The 27,564-nt window shown below is 37.4% G+C and overlaps 1 protein-coding gene across 1 annotated transcript in view; it reads right to left on the reverse strand.

The window, feature by feature from the left end:
- The window catches only part of ANOS1 (anosmin 1), a 128,113-nt gene that overhangs the window by 56,998 nt on the left and 43,551 nt on the right, over positions 1 to 27,564 (reverse strand). The window contains exons 2-3 of the mRNA XM_014960175.1: positions 8,908 to 8,970; positions 5,513 to 5,735 (exon numbers count right to left, since the gene is read on the reverse strand). Of these exons, the coding sequence (XP_014815661.1) occupies positions 5,513 to 5,735; positions 8,908 to 8,970 (286 nt within the window). The remainder of the gene's footprint in view (positions 1 to 5,512; positions 5,736 to 8,907; positions 8,971 to 27,564) is intronic.

Consider the following 27,564-nt stretch of genomic DNA (forward strand, 5'->3'; position numbering starts at 1 on the left):
TGAAAGTTGTAAGCTAAAACTGATTTCACAGAGAACATTTTCCATATATGCTTTGAAAACCTGTTCAGTTTTTCACTTAATTTGTCCTTAAACACATCTAATGACAGAATTTCCATAGCATCAGATAGTAACCCATTCCACTACTTCTCTATCCTTACCATTAGAAAGCTTTCTCACTACCTTGTTTAGTCTCCTCCACTGCATCCTAAACTCAACACTTGTCCATGATGTTCATGGATCACGGAAAACAGATTCTTTCTTTACTAAATGGTGGAGCATTTTATGTACCACAAGACTGTTATCGTGCTTCTGATTCAGTCTAATAACCATAGTGCACTCCATTTTCCTTTTAAATCAATGTTACTAGACCACTGAATGTTCTTGCAGTTGTCCCTGGAAACTCTCCTGTTGGCCCACGGCCCCCATCCGGAATCAAAACTAAAACTGGACACAGACTGTGTCTAAACTATTACCAGTGTAGACTAGAGAAGCAAGGTTATTTCATATGTCTTACACTAGTCTGATATATCTAAGAAAGCTGTTCATATTTCATATATCTCACACTAGTCTGATATATCTAAGAAAGCTGTTTATCTTCTCCATGACAGCATGATGTTATTGACTCACATGCAGCTGCATTGTATGATGTGTCACTCTCCACTCTTCCCTAAAGATCTCGGAAAGGTAATTCCAGGCATCTTGCAATAGTTACGTTAGATCTAATGCATATTGTCCAATTGTTTCTTTTCAGAGACAAAGATTCTTTCTAAAATGTTACAATAATTTCTCATTACACAATGACACTGAAGGACAGTTACTTCTGTTGTTTCCACTGCTGCTACATCACCTCTTTGAAAACATCTGCAGTAGCTTGAACAAAAAAATAACTCTTCAAATTTGGCACCTCTTGATTAAATCAACAAATCAAGTGATGGATACATTTCTCTAGACAGACTTTAGGAACTCACATATTTGAGTATGTAGCATTTTGTCTCTTCAGGTTATGTCACAAATAAGATTTCTCTGCTGACATATAAACCTTCTTAGCAAGTTATCATATGTACTTTAGTTATTTTGTCATTTTGGTGCTTGAGTACACAGCATTTTGTCTCTTCAGGTTATGTCACAAAGTTACGTTAGATCTAATGCATATTGTCCAATTGTTTCTTTTCAGAGACAAAGATTCTTTCTAAAATGTTACAATAATTTCTCATTACACAATGACACTGAAGGACAGTTACTTCTGTTGTTTCCACTGCTGCTACATCACCTCTTTGAAAACATCTGCAGTAGCTTGAACAAAAAAATAACTCTTCAAATTTGGCACCTCTTGATTAAATCAACAAATCAAGTGATGGATACATTTCTCTAGACAGACTTTAGGAACTCACATATTTGAGTATGTAGCATTTTGTCTCTTCAGGTTATGTCACAAATAAGATTTCTCTGCTGACATATAAACCTTCTTAGCAAGTTATCATATGTACTTTAGTTATTTTGTCATTTTGGTGGGTGTCCAAATAAGTCCAGCAGTAGGTGTTGGTTCAACAAATTGTTTCCTACTCAGTCTGCCACAGATTACTTAAGTGAATGAGCCACTTTTATATTATAAGAGATCTTCTCCTGAATTTGATGATACAATTAGCTATAAGTAAATAAAAATTGAGATTGTAGCCCTTGAAGAAACCTAATATCAACCTGAGGAAAATTCAGTCCTTAAAGGTCGTTACCACAGCAGTTTAAACCTTGGATATCCTTCAACAGTCAGCAGTCTTAGTCTAATACAACGAACATCACAGAACATGTCAGTTCGGATTTCCACATTTGAAAATCCTTCTTTAATTATGATGTACAATAATCCTACGATTTGCATGTTAAGGAAACTTCCATCTGCTTTGCATTAGGGGCAGTTGGATTCACTTGATTGCAAGTATCCCAGCCTCTCTGCTGTTACGTAATTGCGTGCAGATGGAGCGCAGCAGCACAAACAACCAGAGCACAGCACAAGTGCATTTTAAAATACTTCTGTAGAACTAGCACCATCAATTTCATATCCAGATGTGTAGATCCAATCACTCTTCAATGTGCTTTTTATTATGTAAATGGTCAGCCCTTTCATCATGCTGGAACAAATTAGTCCTCTGAAGTCTGCAGTGCTTAACTGAAGAATTCAAATCGCCGATTGCTGTATGAGTGCAATACCAGAGCCCAGGCAAAATGTTTCTAAAGGTGTCTTTCAGATGGAACATGCATTCCTGTGCCACGAAAAATAAATGCACATTACTAAGAATCTGTACCTTAACTGTTGGTTCCCCAGGAATTCCAAAAGTTTCCTTGGAAGAGTTTTGGACAGTAAAGGATATATTCATGGCATCAGTACAATTGTAGACACAACTGTTCAAAGACTCAGAGATTCACACCTTTAAAACTGTACACTATTGTTTTTAATGCAAAACTATTTTTCTTAAAGCATGACAACTTTAAACTGTGGATGATTATCTGGCTCTGGCTATCCTATTACAATGTTGTCATACCATCATACCCTTTCAATGCCATAATTTTCTCTTCACAATTTACCTTGCCCAGATTTGCAATTTAGTCTTCTGTAGGGATTGCTCCCTTACACATTTCAGATAAAATTAGTTAGGCTGGTTTAAATAGCATGAACCCTAAATCTTTGTTAAAAGGGGTCCTGGAAAGTTCACACAAGTAGGTGTATCATCACATCTGAGAGACCACTGACTTCGTAACAGGAAAAAGGTGATGGGTGATTTTTTTCAGCTGTCACCAGCTGAGTGTAGAAAAAGATACATGTCCTTGTCCTTACTTGGGGATGCAGATATGCACATCAGACAAATCGAACCTGATCATGCATTTTCCATCCATTTCTCTTCTTTAGGTTTTTTTTCTGCATTTTAAAACTGTTTTACTTCTAAGCAAAGATAATTCCTCCATTTCCTCCTCTGAAATACCAAATCTACTTTAAGTACTTACTGTTATTTATAACATCATTATGTTCATATAGAAGAAAAAAAAAAAGGCAAAAAAGCAGGCCATGGAGAAAGGACACTTTCTGAAGTCCTTCACTAGTTGAGACAATATAAAGGAGGTGGATAAGGCAGATGACAGAAGAGTAGGAGAGGACATCTGATATCTCCAGTAAAGGGAAATAAAAATGTGAAGACTATGAAACTGAGTAGTAATACTCCCAACAGAGATGAAAAAATGCAATGAAACAGACAGTTTGAAGATTATAGAGAAGGCAAGCCAGTAAACAATTGGGATAACAAGTAACTGGACTTGTTATGTTAATCCAACAACATTTGCAGTATGTGACTTTGGCCCAAGCGTACTTACATTAACATTCTTTTAGTATTGGGCTTTAGCACTTAGCACTAGAGGTCAAATACAGATTGTAAATCCAGCAAATCAGATGGGTATTTTATATCTGCTGTTGTAACTAATCTCCAGAGCTTGATAAGCAGTGAAACTATAAGAACTTCTGTAGACTCTTAGATTCAATCTGAGTTCATTTTCTAGCTGTGAGTGCTGTCAAAATGATAAGAATAAGTGTTAAACTTATGCACTAGATCTTAGTCATGCTTGCAGACTTTGCTCTTCTTTAGCTACAGGAAGGTCATTTACCCCTGGAGGAAATGAACAGCAAGCCTGTTCTGCTTCTATTTGTCTTTTGTTGCAGAAAGACAGGTTGAAAAGGCTAATTAGCTGGATTCATCAGCTGAGAAAGCAGTACAGTATTGGGCTTCCCTTCCTCTGCAAGACATATATGCTTTTATAAGCAAGCACCTCCTGCAGATAGGTGATAAGGTGTTAGAGAAAGTTAGTTCTGTTCCTATATAATTAGACTGAACAGCAGTAAACTTTCTAGTATGGTGTTATACCATCTATCATACCCTGTCATATCCTATGTCCTCTCCAAATGCATGTCATCTTATTTCATTTGGTTTTTTTTTCACTTGTTTGTTTTGGTTTCTTACCTTTTCCAGCTCTTGCATCCACTGGAATGCTTTGTAGTTGTGGTTTAGAGCCTGATCATGTAAATCATTACATATATGATATGAAAGAAAATTTATCACTCTGGTCATTTGTCTCAAGAATATGAAAGAAATAACTAAGTGATCCATTTCAATAAATTTCATTTTGAAAAGTGTTGTGCATAAAAATGTATTAATTCCTTATAGTTTTAAAGAGGTTGCTCTGAAGTATCTTGGAAGCAAAAGAATTTCCCTTCTGCACTGGAAATCTGAACCACAGTACTGACTGCTGTTCAAAATACTTTGAGTATTATCTTCATCAGTTTTATGCTTACTCAACCTCTACGACTTCTAGATCAAATTTTCTCCATTTATGTAAGTAAATAAGACAGTGCTTTCTGATTGCCCATCCTGTACACTCAAAGACAGGATTCAGAAGTCAAAGCACATTATTTCTGACATACATTCTCATCACTAGGGACATTCAAAAAGATGCATCAACATTTCAGTTAAAGCAATGAACTTAAAAATAAAATCACCATCTCCTTCCCATATTTTCCCATTTTTCCATCCACAGGTGGAAATAAGTCTGGATTCGGACCTAAGCCTGGAGCTTAGTTGAGAGTTCTGCTGATTAGGGTCTCCACAGAGATCCCATGCTATCAGAAGAATAACTGCTCAATATTTATTTTTAATCACTGAAGTAAGGAGAATGGATTTCTAACAAAACATTCCATCTCTGTGGAACAAGAAAATGCCTTTCATAAATAGTCATTGTTCTGCATTAGGAGCTCATTTTCAGAATATTTCCTTGTATAAAGCTTTTTTTTAATTCCAACAATTAAAATCTGGAGTTTGTCTAAGCAGATCTGGAGTTAGTCTATATGTTCTTGCTGATGGATGTCAAAGAAAAACTTTTCTCACAGAATTCCAAATAAATTAAAGTATTTTGAATAAGATTGTCTTAGATTTAAATAATGAATTTATATATATATATGTTGATATTATAATCTTTCACTACTTTGTTCTTAGGTCATTAAGAACACCAATGCCAAGTATACTGCATTGATTTGCTCTTTTACCAGATTATCTCACGCTTCCTATTTGGTATAAGCCTGCTTGGCTTATAAACATAAATGTTATTTATGATTAATAGGACTTGAATTATTTATCGCTAAATATTTTCCTGCTGCATTCTCTCTCATCTGCATCAAATTAAGCAAGATTTCACCTAAATTGGCAAGATGTTCTGCTTAAGATGATTCATAATAGCCACATGTTTACATTCCACAGATTTCCAGACATGGGCTTCACAAGGGGAAAAAAATTCAGAAACTTGAGCAACATTTTTCTCTGGCTTTCCACCATTTCAGTGTCCAGTCACATCTCTACAGGCACCTCTCCTTTTTCTTCCCATCTATACAATCTCATTTAAAATGAAAGTCCTGTTTTTCTAGGAGACTTCACTATGGCGTGAAGTTATTAGCCCAGTATGACTACATATTAATCATCTCTACCTTTGTACAGATTTTTTGGAACTTGGCACGTATGACCGCATCCATTGGAACAGCATTTCTTCACTCCAGAACATTCACTATCAGCTTCACAGCTTTCAACACAGGCAGCTGCAAAACCGCTGGCCTTCTCAGGTGCTGGGCAGTCCCCTTGCTTCACAGACAGGATGTACTTAAGGAATTCACAGCTAGTTAGGCATTCATAATTCTTCTTGGGGAAAAGAGGCTAAAGGGAAAACAAAAGAATTGTTTAAAGTTTTCAACAGGGAAAAAGAAAAAAAAAAAAGTTGTATGTCTTCCAAGACCTCCTAAAGGAAAATTCAGATTTTCAGCTTTTGCAAGACTATCCCTGAAGATTTATATATTCAAGCCACTTCTAAAAAAGCATTCCAAGTACAGAATGATGAATTCCCTCAAGTAAGACCACCATCTTTAATGGAATAAAGTTCTTTATGTCTGCCAGCTTTCCCTTGTTTTCCTCACATCGGCTGGCTACAAAGTTGCTCAACGACAGATTAAAAACATTCCCAATACAAAGGGAAGCAATGGTCAGAGACTCTTTTTTTTTTGGACTACCCCACATTCCTCCCTTTGTACTTCATAACACTTTACCCACAATATCTGATGTAATGCCACTCTAGATAAATAAGTGAAATCTTGTTTCATTATACTGTTTGAACTGAGTTAGCTAAGTAAGAGAAGATTTTGCAGCATCTTTATACTCTTGCCAACATATTAATAATTGTATAATTCTCTGTGGAACTGGAACTAAATTTCTGATAAAATGATCAGCAGGAAATACAGATTAAAATTAGCCTTAAATATATTGATTAAAGATCAAAGTAAATGCTACTTCTTTGAGAAATAAAGTCCTAGATATATTAGAGGTTGCTTCAACACATAGACTTTTTCTAGCATGTGTACTACTCAGAGGTCTGCAAGGTTCACTTAAAACTGTATTAAAAATAGCACCTAGCACCCTGGGGAGAACATTGTATGAGACACGGGGATTTCAGCTTCTCTCTTATCTGGTGCTTTATTTAGTTTGGTGCAAAAACAGCTAAAGTGATTCCCTTATAGTGATTGGTGGCACCATAGATGGGCAACCCATCAACTGGGATTATCAATAGCCTGCCTTTCTACCTCAGAGCAACCAAAAACCTTCCACTCTGACAGATCTGATTTACAGACTCCTAACCCTACACATGAATTTATAACCACTCTCCATCCAACTATTCATGTAACTTCTGCAACCTCCTTCGATATTCAAATGTTTTATTTTCTTATTTTTACTGTTCTCACATTTCTGGCAAAATGAGATACTTCACTAGTATGGAGGCCCAGGTGTTTCACAGACTATGTCTCAGTTTGTTCTCCAAAGTCACTGTGGTCCAAGAATGTGCCACCGTGTTACCTCTCCCATCTTGTCCTACAGAACAGTCCAGAATTTTTGAATCAGGATTGTAAGGATGTATTTGGGTGCTACGGCTTAACCAGCCTAAAGGCTGCCACAATGAGCAGGCCATATATCTCCTATTGACCCCAGTCCATAGGAGATACTGGACATGCACTCCTGCTGTACCCCCCATTGGAATGCACCTGATCATATGGGTAGCTGGTTAAGAAGCTAAGCCAGCAGGAAACTGAATTTATGGGTAAAAAAAGGAGTCAGGTAAACTATCTCCTTTTCTTCTTCGCACATAAGGTTCCTTTAACATTAGTACACTCATTCAGTAGATCAGAAGTAACACACCAAGCAGGAACCTTGAGAAACACAAAGCTAAATTGTTGCTTCCAGATTTTTTACAAAATACAAAAAAATTGAAAACAATCTCAAAGGAAAATAGCCTCATTTAATTCAATCAATGTCTATGGAGCATATGTGAGTCAGAGAGAAAGGAAAGTGGTCCTGTGCTTTTTTTTTTTTGGTGTGTGTGTGAAGCTAATTTCAAATCCTAAAACATCACAAATTTGCAGCTACTTAATTAAAAACTTTATAGCTCCCTGAGGCATAATACGTCCTCAAGGCTTCTCCTCCTCACCCTATTTCACAGCTCATTTTTCAGTTAGCTGCTAAATGTGCTGCTCTTCATTATGGGCCTTTGAAGTTCTAAATTTAGCTTCAACCAGAAAACACTAATCAAAGAAGGATGCTCACTGTTTTTAACTACAATAGAACAGTGTTCTACAAATGTTTTCCTTTTAAACCAATTTTATACCTATTTTCACCCATATCTGGAAACACACAGCCTAAGTGAGAAGTGATATACAAGAATGACATAAATTAGATCCACTAAACTGCTTTATTATACTACCCTATGAGGAAGCAGCAATTAATCTGGATTAAAGAACTCTTACAAGGATTGATTTTCATGATAAATGTTTTACTTTATCTTCTAATCTAACTACATAGATCAGTAATCCAGTAGTCCCTATTTACATATAGTTGAATCGAAATTTTTTTTAAGTTGAAATTACACCTTTTCCTAATCATCTTCATGACGCTTAAAATCATTTAAACACATGCTCTTGTACTAGAAAAGGACTGCAGTGATAAGAGAGGAGTTAAATCAGTAGATCAGTGAGATCAATATATCAATTAAGGTTACTTCTATTTTTTTTAATAGGAAAAGCCTTGAATAAAGCTGTATCTTTATATTGATTTAGTTATAATAAAGCAATTTTCTATTGAGATGATATTTCCAGTATGTACTGAAAAGCACTTAAGAACTGTAACAGCTCAATTCCACCAACTCAGCAGAGCCATGTTTTAAATCCTATAAAACCATCTCCTTTTTTGTACTAGTTTAACTGATCTAGGGTTGCTTATTCACAAGATTATTCTGAAACATGATTCAGAAACAGTTTTCAAAGACTTGTTCCTGAACAATTATGTATTTTCATAGTAGGTTTCTGAACTAGGAGTCCAAACCCAGTTACTCCTGGAGATATATTCTTTTGGAAATCAGACTGACTTTCATATACAGGAGAGCCGTCTTTTCTACCTACCCTGCCAAGGATTTTCACACAATGATATATTATCTTTTAAACAAAGATATTCTTTCTTATACATGGCCAGAAGAGATAGAAGGGCATGTGGTAGAAATAGCATCTTACGGGAGGGATTTAACAAAGACTTCTGAGAGAGGCTATGTAAATGTGGCTGGATCATGTCTTAAAACTTCAAGTTGAAATAAATCATTCAGTCAGAAAAAAAAAAAATCTTTTTTTTTTTAAACTCAAACTTAATATGGCTAAATTGTTTTATGTGTATCCATTTGAATGAAAGCAAATGCTGTAACAATCCTGTGTTTGTTAGCTGTCTCCTTGAAGCTAATACTTTAAATGAAAGAGACAGCTAGAACAAAGTGAGAAAGAGTGCCCTTGAGCTGACATACCTCACAGAAGCTTTGGCAATGGTTTTTCTTCAGGTCCCAGGACTCTTTGCAGGGCTCCAGGCACTAGGAAGAATCAGAAGGCAGAGAAGTGTCAGGAAGAGAAAGAAATAAACAACCACAAATAACCACATTTCTTCTCCAGTTGTTTGTTTGTCCCATAGGAAGTTAATAATAGGCTTTAAAAATCCACTTCTCCTGAGGATAAGTTTGTGTCATTGAGTCATGGTGTCAGCGCAAGGTCATGCCAAGCCACGGTTAGATTACAAGAAATATTTTCAGTATTTCTTTCTGTACAAGGCAATTGCCTCACTTGTTTATAGGCCATCCTATTTTCCGCCTTATTGAATCTAGGTCCTAATACCATTTAACACCGTGTCACTGGATCACAAAGACAATGTCAAAAGCACTACTCGAAACTACGGAAAGTTAAATCTTCTCTTTGCTGACCAGCCTGAAGATTAGACAGGCACATTGCCTTCCCAAGCGAGAGACTATTTCATCAAGCTGTGGAGTAAACTCAGCAGAGGTTTAACCACTATTTCTGTTTAAATAGACAATGTTCATTGGTCTGTTAGCAAAACCACTTTACTTCAAGTACCATATTATCATTTCTTCACCTTCAACCTCTACTGCAATGGTTATACAGACAGTTGGGATTCAAATTCTGCAAACCAGAGCTTCACAGCATTGCATAAAGCAAAAATGCACTATTAAGAGCATTTACTGCAGCATAAATTTGGACTCACATCCAGAAACCATTTTTCTTCCTTTGTTATACATATGATCTTGGAAAATACTGGCATTGTTGGGAGTTAATAATACCTACTCCTTCTTTTAATAGTGGAAATACACTTATTGCACCAAAAAGAAAGGCCTTTGACATATTATTTAGTATTTAGATAATTTGTTTCTCTTATGCATAGTATTAGATTGGATCCATATAAATTCATGCTATTCTAAAACAAGCATGAGTATATACAGGCGTATCTCAGCTGTCCACCTGTATCATTAATGTACTAAAAAAAATTAGTGTTTTAAAAGTTAAGCATTTTCCTTAATAGCAACAAAAACTGAAAAATACAATAAAACCATTAGTCACAGAGGTTACATATTTCAGGAATTAAAATTACCACTCAAATATTTTCTATACATATATCTTGGTCCTGTAGACTCAATCTCTAGCTCTTCAAAATTCACAATGTGTTGTATACAGAGTAATTAGAAGGATACATTATAAAATATCACTGAAGTCAATAAGTTTAATTAATTCCAGATTGTTGTTCCTCTTGTGGTATAGTTACTGCACATTCGAGCCCAATTCCACTGTCATGCCAATTTTACAACTCTCTTAACTGTCTGATGGATTTAGACCCAAATTACAGAGGTATAATTGGTGTAAAAATAAAATGGGCAACATTTTGACCACACTGGGACTTCGACAGTGATCCCCAAGGCTGTCAGGATTTCCATAGCCTTGCCTCCTCTGAATTCTTGCTTCACTGCTGCACAGCCACACAGAGCACATCTAAACCAGCATGTCCACAATCTTGAGATGACAGCTAGGACCAAATTCATGCTGACTGGACCACCTTCCTTGCAGGATCTAGAGCAAAACCAGTTTTCTTCCAATAAACATAAATTTGTCTTTTTCCAGACATCTCTGATCTGCAAAGGGTTGTGTGTTTTTTTCTCCTCTTTGGCATGCTTTTCTATGAATGTGCATCAAGATGAGTCTACTGAAGAACGCACATTTTGCAGGGCTCTGCACAGTACTGTAGGAAAACATTTCTCCTCTCACTATGGATCTCTCCCATTTTTTTGTCTCTCTACCCAACGCAAGCACCAAGTTGAAAATTCTCTCAAGAAAACACTGAGTGATGAGTGCCGTTCCTCAGGGGTCCGTACTGGGACCCGTGCTGCTTAACATATTTGTCAGAGGCTTGGACAGTGGGAGTGAGTGCCCCCTCAGCAAGTTTGCAGATGACACCAAGCTGTGTGGTGCAGGCAGCACACTGGAGGGAAGGGATGCCATCCAGAGGGACCTGGGCAGGCACTTCTGTTGTTTCCACTGCTGCTACATCACCTCTTTGAAAACATCTGCAGTAGCTCGAACAAAAAAATAACTCTTCAAATTTGGCACCTCTTGATTAAATCAACAAATCAAGTGATGGATACATTTCTCTAGACAGACTTTAGGAACTCACATACTTGAGTACACAGCATTTTGTCTCTTCAGGTTATGTCACAAATAAGATTTCTCTGCTGACATATAAACCTTCTTAGCAAGTTATCATATGTACTTTAGTTATTTTGTCATTTTGGTGGGTGTCCAAATAAGTCCAGCAGTAGGTGTTGGTTCAACAAATTGTTTCCTACTCAGTCTGCCACAGATTACTTAAGTGAATGAGCCACTTTTATATTATAAGAGATCTTCTCCTGAATTTGATGATACAATTAGCTATAAGTAAATAAAAATTGAGATTGTAGCCCTTGAAGAAACCTAATATCAACCTGAGGAAAATTCAGTACTTAAAGGTTGTTACCACAGCAGTTTAAACCCTGGATATCCTTCAACAGTCAGCAGTCTTAGTCTAATACAACGAACATCACAGAACATGTCAGTTCGGATTTCCACATTTGAAAATCCTTCTTTAATTATGATGTACAATAATCCTACGATTTGCATGTTAAGGAAACTTCCATCTGCTTTGCATTAGGGGCAGTTGGATTCACTTGATTGCAAGTATCCCAGCCTCTCTGCTGTTACGTAATTGCGTGCAGATGGAGCGCAGCAGCACAAACAACCAGAGCACAGCACAAGTGCATTTTAAAATACTTCTGTAGAACTAGCACCATCAATTTCATATCCAGATGTGTAGATCCAATCACTCTTCAATGTGCTTTTTATTATGTAAATGGTCAGCCCTTTCATCATGCTGGAACAAATTAGTCCTCTGAAGTCTGCAGTGCTTAACTGAAGAATTCAAATCGCCGATTGCTGTATGAGTGCAATACCAGAGCCCAGGCAAAATGTTTCTAAAGGTGTCTTTCAGATGGAACATGCATTCCTGTGCCACGAAAAATAAATGCACATTACTAAGAATCTGTACCTTAACTGTTGGTTCCCCAGGAATTCCAAAAGTTTCCTTGGAAGAGTTTTGGACAGTAAAGGATATATTCATGGCATCAGTACAATTGTAGACACAACTGTTCAAAGACTCAGAGATTCACACCTTTAAAACTGTACACTATTGTTTTTAATGCAAAACTATTTTTCTTAAAGCATGACAACTTTAAACTGTGGATGATTATCTGGCTCTGGCTATCCTATTACAATGTTGTCATACCATCATACCCTTTCAATGCCATAATTTTCTCTTCACAATTTACCTTGCCCAGATTTGCAATTTAGTCTTCTGTAGGGATTGCTCCCTTACACATTTCAGATAAAATTAGTTAGGCTGGTTTAGACAGCATGAACCCTAAATCTTTGTTAAAAGGGGTCCTGGAAAGTTCACACAAGTAGGTGTATCATCACATCTGAGAGACCACTGACTTCGTAACAGGAAAAAGGTGATGGGTGATTTTTTTCAGCTGTCACCAGCTGAGTGTAGAAAAAGATACATGTCCTTGTCCTTACTTGGGGATGCAGATATGCACATCAGACAAATCGAACCTGATCATGCATTTTCCATCCATTTCTCTTCTTTAGGTTTTTTTTCTGCATTTTAAAACTGTTTTACTTCTAAGCAAAGATAATTCCTCCATTTCCTCCTCTGAAATACCAAATCTACTTTAAGTACTTACTGTTATTTATAACATCATTATGTTCATATAGAAGAAAAAAAAAAAGGCAAAAAAGCAGGCCATGGAGAAAGGACACTTTCTGAAGTCCTTCACTAGTTGAGACAATATAAAGGAGGTGGATAAGGCAGATGACAGAAGAGTAGGAGAGGACATCTGATATCTCCAGTAAAGGGAAATAAAAATGTGAAGACTATGAAACTGAGTAGTAATACTCCCAACAGAGATGAAAAAATGCAATGAAACAGACAGTTTGAAGATTATAGAGAAGGCAAGCCAGTAAACAATTGGGATAACAAGTAACTGGACTTGTTATGTTAATCCAACAACATTTGCAGTATGTGACTTTGGCCCAAGCGTACTTACATTAACATTCTTTTAGTATTGGGCTTTAGCACTTAGCACTAGAGGTCAAATACAGATTGTAAATCCAGCAAATCAGATGGGTATTTTATATCTGCTGTTGTAACTAATCTCCAGAGCTTGATAAGCAGTGAAACTATAAGAACTTCTGTAGACTCTTAGATTCAATCTGAGTTCATTTTCTAGCTGTGAGTGCTGTCAAAATGATAAGAATAAGTGTTAAACTTATGCACTAGATCTTAGTCATGCTTGCAGACTTTGCTCTTCTTTAGCTACAGGAAGGTCATTTACCCCTGGAGGAAATGAACAGCAAGCCTGTTCTGCTTCTATTTGTCTTTTGTTGCAGAAAGACAGGTTGAAAAGGCTAATTAGCTGGATTCATCAGCTGAGAAAGCAGTACAGTATTGGGCTTCCCTTCCTCTGCAAGACATATATGCTTTTATAAGCAAGCACCTCCTGCAGATAGGTGATAAGGTGTTAGAGAAAGTTAGTTCTGTTCCTATATAATTAGACTGAACAGCAGTAAACTTTCTAGTATGGTGTTATACCATCTATCATACCCTGTCATATCCTATGTCCTCTCCAAATGCATGTCATCTTATTTCATTTGGTTTTTTTTTCACTTGTTTGTTTTGGTTTCTTACCTTTTCCAGCTCTTGCATCCACTGGAATGCTTTGTAGTTGTGGTTTAGAGCCTGATCATGTAAATCATTACATATATGATATGAAAGAAAATTTATCACTCTGGTCATTTGTCTCAAGAATATGAAAGAAATAACTAAGTGATCCATTTCAATAAATTTCATTTTGAAAAGTGTTGTGCATAAAAATGTATTAATTCCTTATAGTTTTAAAGAGGTTGCTCTGAAGTATCTTGGAAGCAAAAGAATTTCCCTTCTGCACTGGAAATCTGAACCACAGTACTGACTGCTGTTCAAAATACTTTGAGTATTATCTTCATCAGTTTTATGCTTACTCAACCTCTACGACTTCTAGATCAAATTTTCTCCATTTATGTAAGTAAATAAGACAGTGCTTTCTGATTGCCCATCCTGTACACTCAAAGACAGGATTCAGAAGTCAAAGCACATTATTTCTGACATACATTCTCATCACTAGGGACATTCAAAAAGATGCATCAACATTTCAGTTAAAGCAATGAACTTAAAAATAAAATCACCATCTCCTTCCCATATTTTCCCATTTTTCCATCCACAGGTGGAAATAAGTCTGGATTCGGACCTAAGCCTGGAGCTTAGTTGAGAGTTCTGCTGATTAGGGTCTCCACAGAGATCCCGTGCTATCAGAAGAATAACTGCTCAATATTTATTTTTAATCACTGAAGTAAGGAGAATGGATTTCTAACAAAACATTCCATCTCTGTGGAACAAGAAAATGCCTTTCATAAATAGTCATTGTTCTGCATTAGGAGCTCATTTTCAGAATATTTCCTTGTATAAAGCTTTTTTTTAATTCCAACAATTAAAATCTGGAGTTTGTCTAAGCAGATCTGGAGTTAGTCTATATGTTCTTGCTGATGGATGTCAAAGAAAAACTTTTCTCACAGAATTCCAAATAAATTAAAGTATTTTGAATAAGATTGTCTTAGATTTAAATAATGAATTTATATATATATATGTTGATATTATAATCTTTCACTACTTTGTTCTTAGGTCATTAAGAACACCAATGCCAAGTATACTGCATTGATTTGCTCTTTTACCAGATTATCTCACGCTTCCTATTTGGTATAAGCCTGCTTGGCTTATAAACATAAATGTTATTTATGATTAATAGGACTTGAATTATTTATCGCTAAATATTTTCCTGCTGCATTCTCTCTCATCTGCATCAAATTAAGCAAGATTTCACCTAAATTGGCAAGATGTTCTGCTTAAGATGATTCATAATAGCCACATGTTTACATTCCACAGATTTCCAGACATGGGCTTCACAAGGGGAAAAAAATTCAGAAACTTGAGCAACATTTTTCTCTGGCTTTCCACCATTTCAGTGTCCAGTCACATCTCTACAGGCACCTCTCCTTTTTCTTCCCATCTATACAATCTCATTTAAAATGAAAGTCCTGTTTTTCTAGGAGACTTCACTATGGCGTGAAGTTATTAGCCCAGTATGACTACATATTAATCATCTCTACCTTTGTACAGATTTTTTGGAACTTGGCACGTATGACCGCATCCATTGGAACAGCATTTCTTCACTCCAGAACATTCACTATCAGCTTCACAGCTTTCAACACAGGCAGCTGCAAAACCACTGGCCTTCTCAGGTGCTGGGCAGTCCCCTTGCTTCACAGACAGGATGTACTTAAGGAATTCACAGCTAGTTAGGCATTCATAATTCTTCTTGGGGAAAAGAGGCTAAAGGGAAAACAAAAGAATTGTTTAAAGTTTTCAACAGGGAAAAAGAAAAAAAAAAAAGTTGTATGTCTTCCAAGACCTCCTAAAGGAAAATTCAGATTTTCAGCTTTTGCAAGACTATCCCTGAAGATTTATATATTCAAGCCACTTCTAAAAAAGCATTCCAAGTACAGAATGATGAATTCCCTCAAGTAAGACCACCATCTTTAATGGAATAAAGTTCTTTATGTCTGCCAGCTTTCCCTTGTTTTCCTCACATCGGCTGGCTACAAAGTTGCTCAACGACAGATTAAAAACATTCCCAATACAAAGGGAAGCAATGGTCAGAGACTCTTTTTTTTTTGGACTACCCCACATTCCTCCCTTTGTACTTCATAACACTTTACCCACAATATCTGATGTAATGCCACTCTAGATAAATAAGTGAAATCTTGTTTCATTATACTGTTTGAACTGAGTTAGCTAAGTAAGAGAAGATTTTGCAGCATCTTTATACTCTTGCCAACATATTAATAATTGTATAATTCTCTGTGGAACTGGAACTAAATTTCTGATAAAATGATCAGCAGGAAATACAGATTAAAATTAGCCTTAAATATATTGATTAAAGATCAAAGTAAATGCTACTTCTTTGAGAAATAAAGTCCTAGATATATTAGAGGTTGCTTCAACACATAGACTTTTTCTAGCATGTGTACTACTCAGAGGTCTGCAAGGTTCACTTAAAACTGTATTAAAAATAGCACCTAGCACCCTGGGGAGAACATTGTATGAGACACGGGGATTTCAGCTTCTCTCTTATCTGGTGCTTTATTTAGTTTGGTGCAAAAACAGCTAAAGTGATTCCCTTATAGTGATTGGTGGCACCATAGATGGGCAACCCATCAACTGGGATTATCAATAGCCTGCCTTTCTACCTCAGAGCAACCAAAAACCTTCCACTCTGACAGATCTGATTTACAGACTCCTAACCCTACACATGAATTTATAACCACTCTCCATCCAACTATTCATGTAACTTCTGCAACCTCCTTCGATATTCAAATGTTTTATTTTCTTATTTTTACTGTTCTCACATTTCTGGCAAAATGAGATACTTCACTAGTATGGAGGCCCAGGTGTTTCACAGACTATGTCTCAGTTTGTTCTCCAAAGTCACTGTGGTCCAAGAATGTGCCACCGTGTTACCTCTCCCATCTTGTCCTACAGAACAGTCCAGAATTTTTGAATCAGGATTGTAAGGATGTATTTGGGTGCTACGGCTTAACCAGCCTAAAGGCTGCCACAATGAGCAGGCCATATATCTCCTATTGACCCCAGTCCATAGGAGATACTGGACATGCACTCCTGCTGTACCCCCCATTGGAATGCACCTGATCATATGGGTAGCTGGTTAAGAAGCTAAGCCAGCAGGAAACTGAATTTATGGGTAAAAAAAGGAGTCAGGTAAACTATCTCCTTTTCTTCTTCGCACATAAGGTTCCTTTAACATTAGTACACTCATTCAGTAGATCAGAAGTAACACACCAAGCAGGAACCTTGAGAAACACAAAGCTAAATTGTTGCTTCCAGATTTTTTACAAAATACAAAAAAATTGAAAACAATCTCAAAGGAAAATAGCCTCATTTAATTCAATCAATGTCTATGGAGCATATGTGAGTCAGAGAGAAAGGAAAGTGGTCCTGTGCTTTTTTTTTTTTGGTGTGTGTGTGAAGCTAATTTCAAATCCTAAAACATCACAAATTTGCAGCTACTTAATTAAAAACTTTATAGCTCCCTGAGGCATAATACGTCCTCAAGGCTTCTCCTCCTCACCCTATTTCACAGCTCATTTTTCAGTTAGCTGCTAAATGTGCTGCTCTTCATTATGGGCCTTTGAAGTTCTAAATTTAGCTTCAACCAGAAAACACTAATCAAAGAAGGATGCTCACTGTTTTTAACTACAATAGAACAGTGTTCTACAAATGTTTTCCTTTTAAACCAATTTTATACCTATTTTCACCCATATCTGGAAACACACAGCCTAAGTGAGAAGTGATATACAAGAATGACATAAATTAGATCCACTAAACTGCTTTATTATACTACCCTATGAGGAAGCAGCAATTAATCTGGATTAAAGAACTCTTACAAGGATTGATTTTCATGATAAATGTTTTACTTTATCTTCTAATCTAACTACATAGATCAGTAATCCAGTAGTCCCTATTTACATATAGTTGAATCGAAATTTTTTTTAAGTTGAAATTACACCTTTTCCTAATCATCTTCATGACGCTTAAAATCATTTAAACACATGCTCTTGTACTAGAAAAGGACTGCAGTGATAAGAGAGGAGTTAAATCAGTAGATCAGTGAGATCAATATATCAATTAAGGTTACTTCTATTTTTTTTAATAGGAAAAGCCTTGAATAAAGCTGTATCTTTATATTGATTTAGTTATAATAAAGCAATTTTCTATTGAGATGATATTTCCAGTATGTACTGAAAAGCACTTAAGAACTGTAACAGCTCAATTCCACCAACTCAGCAGAGCCATGTTTTAAATCCTATAAAACCATCTCCTTTTTTGTACTAGTTTAACTGATCTAGGGTTGCTTATTCACAAGATTATTCTGAAACATGATTCAGAAACAGTTTTCAAAGACTTGTTCCTGAACAATTATGTATTTTCATAGTAGGTTTCTGAACTAGGAGTCCAAACCCAGTTACTCCTGGAGATATATTCTTTTGGAAATCAGACTGACTTTCATATACAGGAGAGCCGTCTTTTCTACCTACCCTGCCAAGGATTTTCACACAATGATATATTATCTTTTAAACAAAGATATTCTTTCTTATACATGGCCAGAAGAGATAGAAGGGCATGTGGTAGAAATAGCATCTTACGGGAGGGATTTAACAAAGACTTCTGAGAGAGGCTATGTAAATGTGGCTGGATCATGTCTTAAAACTTCAAGTTGAAATAAATCATTCGGTCAGAAAAAAAAAAAATCTTTTTTTTTTAAAACTCAAACTTAATATGGCTAAATTGTTTTATGTGTATCCATTTGAATGAAAGCAAATGCTGTAACAATCCTGTGTTTGTTAGCTGTCTCCTTGAAGCTAATACTTTAAATGAAAGAGACAGCTAGAACAAAGTGAGAAAGAGTGCCCTTGAGCTGACATACCTCACAGAAGCTTTGGCAATGGTTTTTCTTCAGGTCCCAGGACTCTTTGCAGGGCTCCAGGCACTAGGAAGAATCAGAAGGCAGAGAAGTGTCAGGAAGAGAAAGAAATAAACAACCACAAATAACCACATTTCTTCTCCAGTTGTTTGTTTGTCCCATAGGAAGTTAATAATAGGCTTTAAAAATCCACTTCTCCTGAGGATAAGTTTGTGTCATTGAGTCATGGTGTCAGCGCAAGGTCATGCCAAGCCACGGTTAGATTACAAGAAATATTTTCAGTATTTCTTTCTGTACAAGGCAATTGCCTCACTTGTTTATAGGCCATCCTATTTTCCGCCTTATTGAATCTAGGTCCTAATACCATTTAACACCGTGTCACTGGATCACAAAGACAATGTCAAAAGCACTACTCGAAACTACGGAAAGTTAAATCTTCTCTTTGCTGACCAGCCTGAAGATTAGACAGGCACATTGCCTTCCCAAGCGAGAGACTATTTCATCAAGCTGTGGAGTAAACTCAGCAGAGGTTTAACCACTATTTCTGTTTAAATAGACAATGTTCATTGGTCTGTTAGCAAAACCACTTTACTTCAAGTACCATATTATCATTTCTTCACCTTCAACCTCTACTGCAATGGTTATACAGACAGTTGGGATTCAAATTCTGCAAACCAGAGCTTCACAGCATTGCATAAAGCAAAAATGCACTATTAAGAGCATTTACTGCAGCATAAATTTGGACTCACATCCAGAAACCATTTTTCTTCCTTTGTTATACATATGATCTTGGAAAATACTGGCATTGTTGGGAGTTAATAATACCTACTCCTTCTTTTAATAGTGGAAATACACTTATTGCACCAAAAAGAAAGGCCTTTGACATATTATTTAGTATTTAGATAATTTGTTTCTCTTATGCATAGTATTAGATTGGATCCATATAAATTCATGCTATTCTAAAACAAGCATGAGTATATACAGGCGTATCTCAGCTGTCCACCTGTATCATTAATGTACTAAAAAAAATTAGTGTTTTAAAAGTTAAGCATTTTCCTTAATAGCAACAAAAACTGAAAAATACAATAAAACCATTAGTCACAGAGGTTACATATTTCAGGAATTAAAATTACCACTCAAATATTTTCTATACATATATCTTGGTCCTGTAGACTCAATCTCTAGCTCTTCAAAATTCACAATGTGTTGTATACAGAGTAATTAGAAGGATACATTATAAAATATCACTGAAGTCAATAAGTTTAATTAATTCCAGATTGTTGTTCCTCTTGTGGTATAGTTACTGCACATTCGAGCCCAATTCCACTGTCATGCCAATTTTACAACTCTCTTAACTGTCTGATGGATTTAGACCCAAATTACAGAGGTATAATTGGTGTAAAAATAAAATGGGCAACATTTTGACCACACTGGGACTTCGACAGTGATCCCCAAGGCTGTCAGGATTTCCATAGCCTTGCCTCCTCTGAATTCTTGCTTCACTGCTGCACAGCCACACAGAGCACATCTAAACCAGCATGTCCACAATCTTGAGATGACAGCTAGGACCAAATTCATGCTGACTGGACCACCTTCCTTGCAGGATCTAGAGCAAAACCAGTTTTCTTCCAATAAACATAAATTTGTCTTTTTCCAGACATCTCTGATCTGCAAAGGGTTGTGTGTTTTTTTCTCCTCTTTGGCATGCTTTTCTATGAATGTGCATCAAGATGAGTCTACTGAAGAACGCACATTTTGCAGGGCTCTGCACAGTACTGTAGGAAAACATTTCTCCTCTCACTATGGATCTCTCCCATTTTTTTGTCTCTCTACCCAACGCAAGCACCAAGTTGAAAATTCTCTCAAGAAAACACTGAGTGATGAGTGCCGTTCCTCAGGGGTCCGTACTGGGACCCGTGCTGCTTAACATATTTGTCAGAGGCTTGGACAGTGGGAGTGAGTGCCCCCTCAGCAAGTTTGCAGATGACACCAAGCTGTGTGGTGCAGGCAGCACACTGGAGGGAAGGGATGCCATCCAGAGGGACCTGGGCAGGCTTGAGAGGTGGGCCTGTGCAAACCTCATGAGGTTCAACAAAGCCAAGTGCAAGGTCCTGCACATGGATCAGGGCAATCCCAGGCAGAAATACAGGTTGGGCAGAGAATGGCCGGAGAGCAGCCCTTAGGAAAAGGACTTGGGGGTGTTGGTGGATGAGAAGCTCAACACCAGCCAGAAATGTGCACTGGCAGCCCAGCAAAGCCAACAGCATCTTGGGCTGCATAAAAGTGTGGCCAGCAGGTCCAGGGAGGTGGTACTCCCTCTCTACTCCCCTCTTCTAGGACCCCACATGGAGTACTGCATCTAGCTCTCAGGCCCTCAACATAAGAACCTTTTTGTGTCAGTCCAGAGGAGGGACAGAAAAATGATCAGAGGGAGAAAGCATCTCTCCCATGAAGAGAGGCTGAGAAAGTTTGGGTTGTTTACCCTGGAGAACAGAAGGCTCTGAGGAGACCTTATAGCAGCCTTCCAGTACCTAAAGGGGGCCTACAGGAAAGTTGGGGAGGGACAAGGGGTAAGGGTAAATTTAGATCAGATATCAGGAAGAAATTCTTTAGTGTGAGGGTGGTGAGACACTGGAACAGGTCGCTCAGGAAAACTGTGGATGCCTCATCCCTGGCAGTGTTCAAGGCCAGGCTGGATGGGGCTTTGAGCAACCTGGTCTGGTGGGAGCTGTCCCTGCCCTTTGCAGTGGGGTTGGACGTAGATGATCTTTAAAGTCCCTTCCAACTCTAACCATTCTATGATTCTCAGGCCCTCAACATAAGAACCTTTTTGTGTCAGTCCAGAGGAGGGACAGAAAAATGATCAGAGGGAGAAAGCATCTCTCCCATGAAGAGAGGCTGAGAAAGTTTGGGTTGTTTACCCTGGAGAACAGAAGGCTCTGAGGAGACCTTATAGCAGCCTTCCAGTACCTAAAGGGGGCCTACAGGAAAGTTGGGGAGGGACAAGGGGTAAGGGTAAATTTAGATCAGATATCAGGAAGAAATTCTTTAGTGTGAGGGTGGTGAGACACTGGAACAGGTCGCTCAGGAAAACTGTGGATGCCTCATCCCTGGCAGTGTTCAAGGCCAGGCTGGATGGGGCTTTGAGCAACCTGGTCTGGTGGGAGCTGTCCCTGCCCTTTGCAGTGGGGTTGGACGTAGATGATCTTTAAAGTCCCTTCCAACTCTAACCATTCTATGATTCTATGAAAAAGAAGAATCGGGCCTTACATGGACAGCAGCTGAACATTTTCTGGCAGCTATCTTTGTGTGCATAATAAATATTAAAACCAAGAAAACGTGAGTCAGAACTAGCAGCAACAATATCTCTTTTCTTGAATCCAAGTCTTCAGAAAATACAAAAAAACAAGCATACAGCTTAAAATTTAAAGTTTGGGTAATACCTTTCTAATAATTTCAATGTAATTCAGCAAAGGCCTGACCCAAACCTCTCCCAGACCAACAGGAGTTATTTCACTTAAAAAAGCTTAGCTTTTATGCCTGAAAGGAAAGCGTACAGCATTTCTCACCAGTAAGAAGACTTTCAAGGAAATATCTAAAACACCCATGGGAAAACTATTCCCACCCAGCAGGTAAACACGTCCAGGTTTTCTGGATTAGAGTAAATGTGTGTGCCTGTTAAAAGGACACTGAAATCCTCTATCCGGGATAAGGAAGAATGTAGGCCGAGCAGCAGCTGGTTTTGGCTCTACTGTATGTAATAAAAAACACCTCGCAGACATTACTACCTGCCCTCAGAAACCTAGCTTAGGTATGTAGATGGGAGACCACCAGCAGGCAGGAGGGCAGCAGTGCAGGAAGCGTCCAGGTGGTCCATTCAGTAGATGTCACTGTTCTCTTGGAGCCACCACCCACTGTAAAGTCTGCTCTACTGCTGGGGTGGGAAGAGATATGGAACAGAGCATTGAACCCCTCAGGACGGGCCAGTGGCACTCTTCAGAAGATGATGGGTGTTAATCACACTGGCTTGGCTAAACTGAATCCTCGTAAAGCACCTGGTTTATCATCCCCTGTAGTTAAATCTGGAAGTTGGAGGCTTGCTTTCTTCATCCACACTGCTGCAGAGTTGTTATTCGGTATTAAACAATTGCAGCAAAGGCCAAAAGGAGTGCTAATAGAAAGCATTTGTCATCCTTCAAGATTTGTGTGTGTGCGTACATACGCACCCACACACATAGGTAGAAATATATCTGCTAATATTCAGACTGTATAAAATTAGGAACAAGGGCAAAGTACTGTTTCATTCAGGAAAGAAGGATCACTATTGCTTTAAAATATTATGGGTTACATTTTTTAATCTCAATTTTTTTTATTCTGCAGTTAAGGTTCTGTTAGAGAAGGGGTTTTGTTCTAATTTTTTAACTGTAAATGAAGCAACTACGAGACTAGCAAATGATGCATGCCATTTACATTAAAGGGATTTTCAAAATAGTCCACCAACACTTTTGCTTAGGAAATGTTGCCTTTGACCTGAATGGAAGACAGTTACACCAACACAGAAATTTTGAAGTCTAATGAATTGCAAAACATCATTTAAGCATTGAAATAAATATTTATTCAAATACTGTACATTTATTCAAATATTATATTTAAATTAAATAGCTGAATATAACATAACTATAACTATTTAAACAGCAAACAGCTATTTATTTCAGAGTAGAAGGGTCTATCCATGGTATTTTTGACTAATAAGGCTTCTTCCTTTACCAAAGTGGAACAAACTCATATGTAAACTATTGTAAAAATAATGGAATCAAAGTGTTATAGCTGGAATATAATTATTCTTCTCATTATCATTCACCATTCCAGTTACTCACAACAGCAATGTCAGAAAATAATGATTTGTGTTTACAGTATATATTTAAGTGTTTTGCCATCCTAAGGTATTTAATTAATGGAACTTAGACAGTTAAAAAAAAAGGAAAAAAACACCTTTCACTGTACAGTCTCCTAAGAACCTGGCATGTCATGGAGACAAGTACCTGAAAAAGAGAGTATATTTTTGGGGTCAGTAATTTGACCAAAGTCAAAGGAGAATATAATGTTCAGAACTCTTAGAGATATTCATATTGTGACAGGTACACTTAAATATATGACTGCGCCTAAAAGAACTGTGAGAAAAATTATTTTCAATCTGCAAATTTTAGCACAGTGGCAGTAAACACAATGCAAAATATAAACAGGCAGCGAGAGAGAAAGAACTGATTTTGAGATTTTTTTTTTATCTACATCTGCTGTTTATCAGTAGGAAATTGTTACCTTCTGTGTCTCAAAAATTGCATGTGTGTTGTCTGAAGAACACATTTTTTTTTGTTTCAGAACAGTAAATGCACAGTTGAATATTTACCCAGTCCAAATCAATTAATAGCATGCTAGCTTGGTAGAACTATATTAGGTACTAGCAATATCATATCACAGAAACTACTATCTTTTGAACAGTTTGAATAACTACTTTTCTACTTTTCTGTATGAGTCATGAGGGTGCAGGATGTGTTTACTGATAGAGTTACTGTAGAGAGTTCGCTCTCTACAACTACCTGAAAGGAGGGTGTAGAGAGGTGGGGGTCAGCCTCTTCTCCCAAGTCACAGGTGACAGGACAAGAGGAAATGGCCTCAAGTTGTGCCAGGGGAGGCTCAGGTGGGATATTAGGAAAAATTTTTACACTGAAAGGGTTATTACGCACTGGAATGGGCTGCCCAGGGAAGTGGCTGAGGCACCATCCCTGGAGGTGTTCAAAAGACGGGTTGATGTAGTGCTTAGAGACATAGATTAGTAATGTGAGGGGTTCTTTTTTATGGTTTTGTTTTTTGGTTTTTGTTTTTTTTTCTTATCAGAGTTAGGTTGATGGTTGGACTAGATGATCTTAAAGGTCCCTTCCAACTGAGACAATTCTATGATTCTATGATTGTAACTATTTCTTATGATAAAACAAAGGAGACACATCAGGAAGATTTATAATTTAAAATATTTTGGCACATCAATTAAAAAATGTAATCTCCCACTAGTTCTGCATTATATTTTCCCAAAAGATCCATACACACAAAAAACAATCCTCAAACATTCTCATCCTAGAAGACACATCTCATTCATTAATTCCAAAAAGAAATAGCAATATTTACACTACTGTTTGAATCAAAGACCAAATTAGTTTCTCCAACCTGATGCAGGAGTCTGATTTGATACGTCTGCACTTAGGAGGAGATGGTCTAACTCTAAAAGCTATACCTATAGGGAAATAATTTAGCAGAATAGGATAATATTAATTACACATACAAGTAGGTAAGAATCACAACTCTAACAATTTGAAATGAAATATAAGAAAAGCATCTTGGGATGAGACCAATGAATCCACATGAAGGACTTTGGCTGCGCACTTCAGGAATGAACATAATTTTTGTCAAATCATTTCATAAATGTCTATTCATTTGTCTCTCAACTTCTTGTGGTAATGCACATCCTCATAAACTTTATAATGGGTATTTTCCTTCTATAGAATCAAGGCAACTTACTTGAAATCTGCATATTAAAATGAAAGAAGTGTTTGGTTATGAAACTGAAGTTAGACACACTCTTTTAAAGATCCCTGCTCTATTTTTTTTAATCTCCAGTCTAAGTCTTTGACCAGTGATAAGGTATGGGCCGTCTACCCACCCAGAACACACAGGCGTGACTGTTTTATAACGTATGTTACAAACTGAAAAGCTCAGGTAAACAGAACTATACGCAGTGAGAATTTCAGGCACTGAGGAGTGCAGAATCCTAGAGAGGCAGGTAAGTGAATCCAGAATTGTGATGAAAAAAACACTGGATCATTCTCCATGCTGTCCAAAACCCATGCTCGACAGTTTGATTGATTTGGAGGCTTCATGTGACTAATTCTGCATGTGAGTGGTTCACTGCATTCACTGCACAGTGGTTCACGCTCAAGCTTGTGGGCACCCTCCCTAGTGATCAAGTGCCTAAGATGAGGCACTGCAGCACTTCAGATACGAGCAGTTTCAGGTGCTCGTACACCCATCAGGTCAGGCACTCACAGTACCTTGCTTAAAACAAGCCATTAGAGGTAGAGATACACTAATGAATCAGCCTGTTCCTTAGGCCAAAAAAATATGCGAGAGGACTGTTTGATGGCAGAATCAGTAGCTGTTATATTACCTTGTACATTAGGTTGATACACTCTGCTTAAGAAGCCCCCGAGCCTTTTGTGAGATCCATTTTAAACCGAGTCAGTCTCTTGCTTCTCTGCCTCTTTGGCCTCTCCTTCTCCATTAGCAGACTGAACCACTGGAGCACTAGTCATCAACTTTATAGAAATTCAGTGTGACATTTTAATGCCACTAAAATTCAGTTACATCCAATGAAGACTGGGAGAGGTCCAAGAATCTTAAAAACTTTGAAAGTCTAATAGGAACAACTGTGAAATGTATTCTTTTATGTAAAATAGCAGTTTCATGTGGCTACCTGGAGTTACTCCTCTGTTCACGTTAAAGAGATTCTCATGAGAATTACACTAGTCATATATTTCCCCTGTAACTGAATAAACAACTGGGTTAAATGACAGAGAAAGGCTCTCTGTCTGCATTGCCTGTTTTCTCTACTGTAGGTCAGTGAGCATCATGATTTGGTCAAAAGGAGTGATTTTGTATTCGAGGATCAAGTCTTAATTCAATTAGTTACAGTTGGGGCTATTCTGTGACATTATCATGTACACTGGGAACCCAGCTGATACTGTCTGAAAGTATGGCTAATTGTAGAGCTGGTTTTGAATGAAAGCCAGGCCTTAGATTTCAAATGGTCACTAAAGAATGTGCTACTTGGTTAGAGTGATCTGGGTCTTTAAAATCCCTTTAAGGAGCACTTCTTAGACTTTTTTTGCAATGTACTTTTTGTTGTTCTATACTAATGACATCCTGACATGTACTGTAATGGGGTAGCTGACAAGGAGCAGGTTACTAACGTAGAATTTGTTATCACCTGCAAGTACTACTTTATTTTAATTAATAGCTACATATATATATACAAAGAAAAATCCTTCCTTTGGAATCAGCATTCAGACAGTGTATATTTATGTTTTAGGACAGACGACCACTTTTGTATTTTCCAGGAGTCAGCTGCTCAGAAAATTAACAACAAAATACTTGGGGCTGGCGCTGAAACTAAGGGAATGCTCTTGCTTGTGTAATTACAGCTACCTTGACTCTTCTGAGTTCTCTTCAATTGTAAGGTAAAACAGTGCAGCGCAAACCTCTGGCATCTGACACGAGCATATCGTATCACATCACACAAGGGTGTAACTGCAGTGGTTGGGATTAATCTGAGGCTAACAACACCCTAACAGACCTTCCTGGTTAATTCACGTGACGTCATCCAGAGCGATTTGGCATTAAAGTACTAAGGGTTAAGTGATGAGAATACAGCATTTCGTGTTGAATTCTAACATCAGAAAGTAAGAGGGAATATAACCCATGCAGCAGTGGTCTTAGTCAACAGGAATGTCAGCCATATTTCCTGACAAAATTTGCTATATCCTTTATGAAAAGACTAGCAAAATCTGTTTAACAAAGATCCAAAAAATATCAGTACCTATGTAACTGAGATTTATTTTTAATAATTCTTATCTAAGAAGGGTGCTGTATGCAACCTGTGGGTGAAACATGGAACTTAGGACACCGCACTTGCTTTACATAATTTTCCTGTAATTTTAATCTTTCTTTTTTTTTTTTTTTTTAAATAAAAAGAGGATAAATGGCATCTTCCAAATATATGCTAAATACAAACCTACAAAGTGAGACCTTCCCTATCTGGCACCTTGAATGGAAGTCTTGAAAGATATGAACAGATCTTATTCACCTCAAAATGGTGGTAATACTGAACTAATT

This window comes from Calidris pugnax, unplaced genomic scaffold, assembly GCF_001431845.1.
Source record: "Calidris pugnax isolate Ruff unplaced genomic scaffold, ASM143184v1 scaffold188, whole genome shotgun sequence".
Classification (NCBI taxonomy): domain Eukaryota; kingdom Metazoa; phylum Chordata; class Aves; order Charadriiformes; family Scolopacidae; genus Calidris; species Calidris pugnax.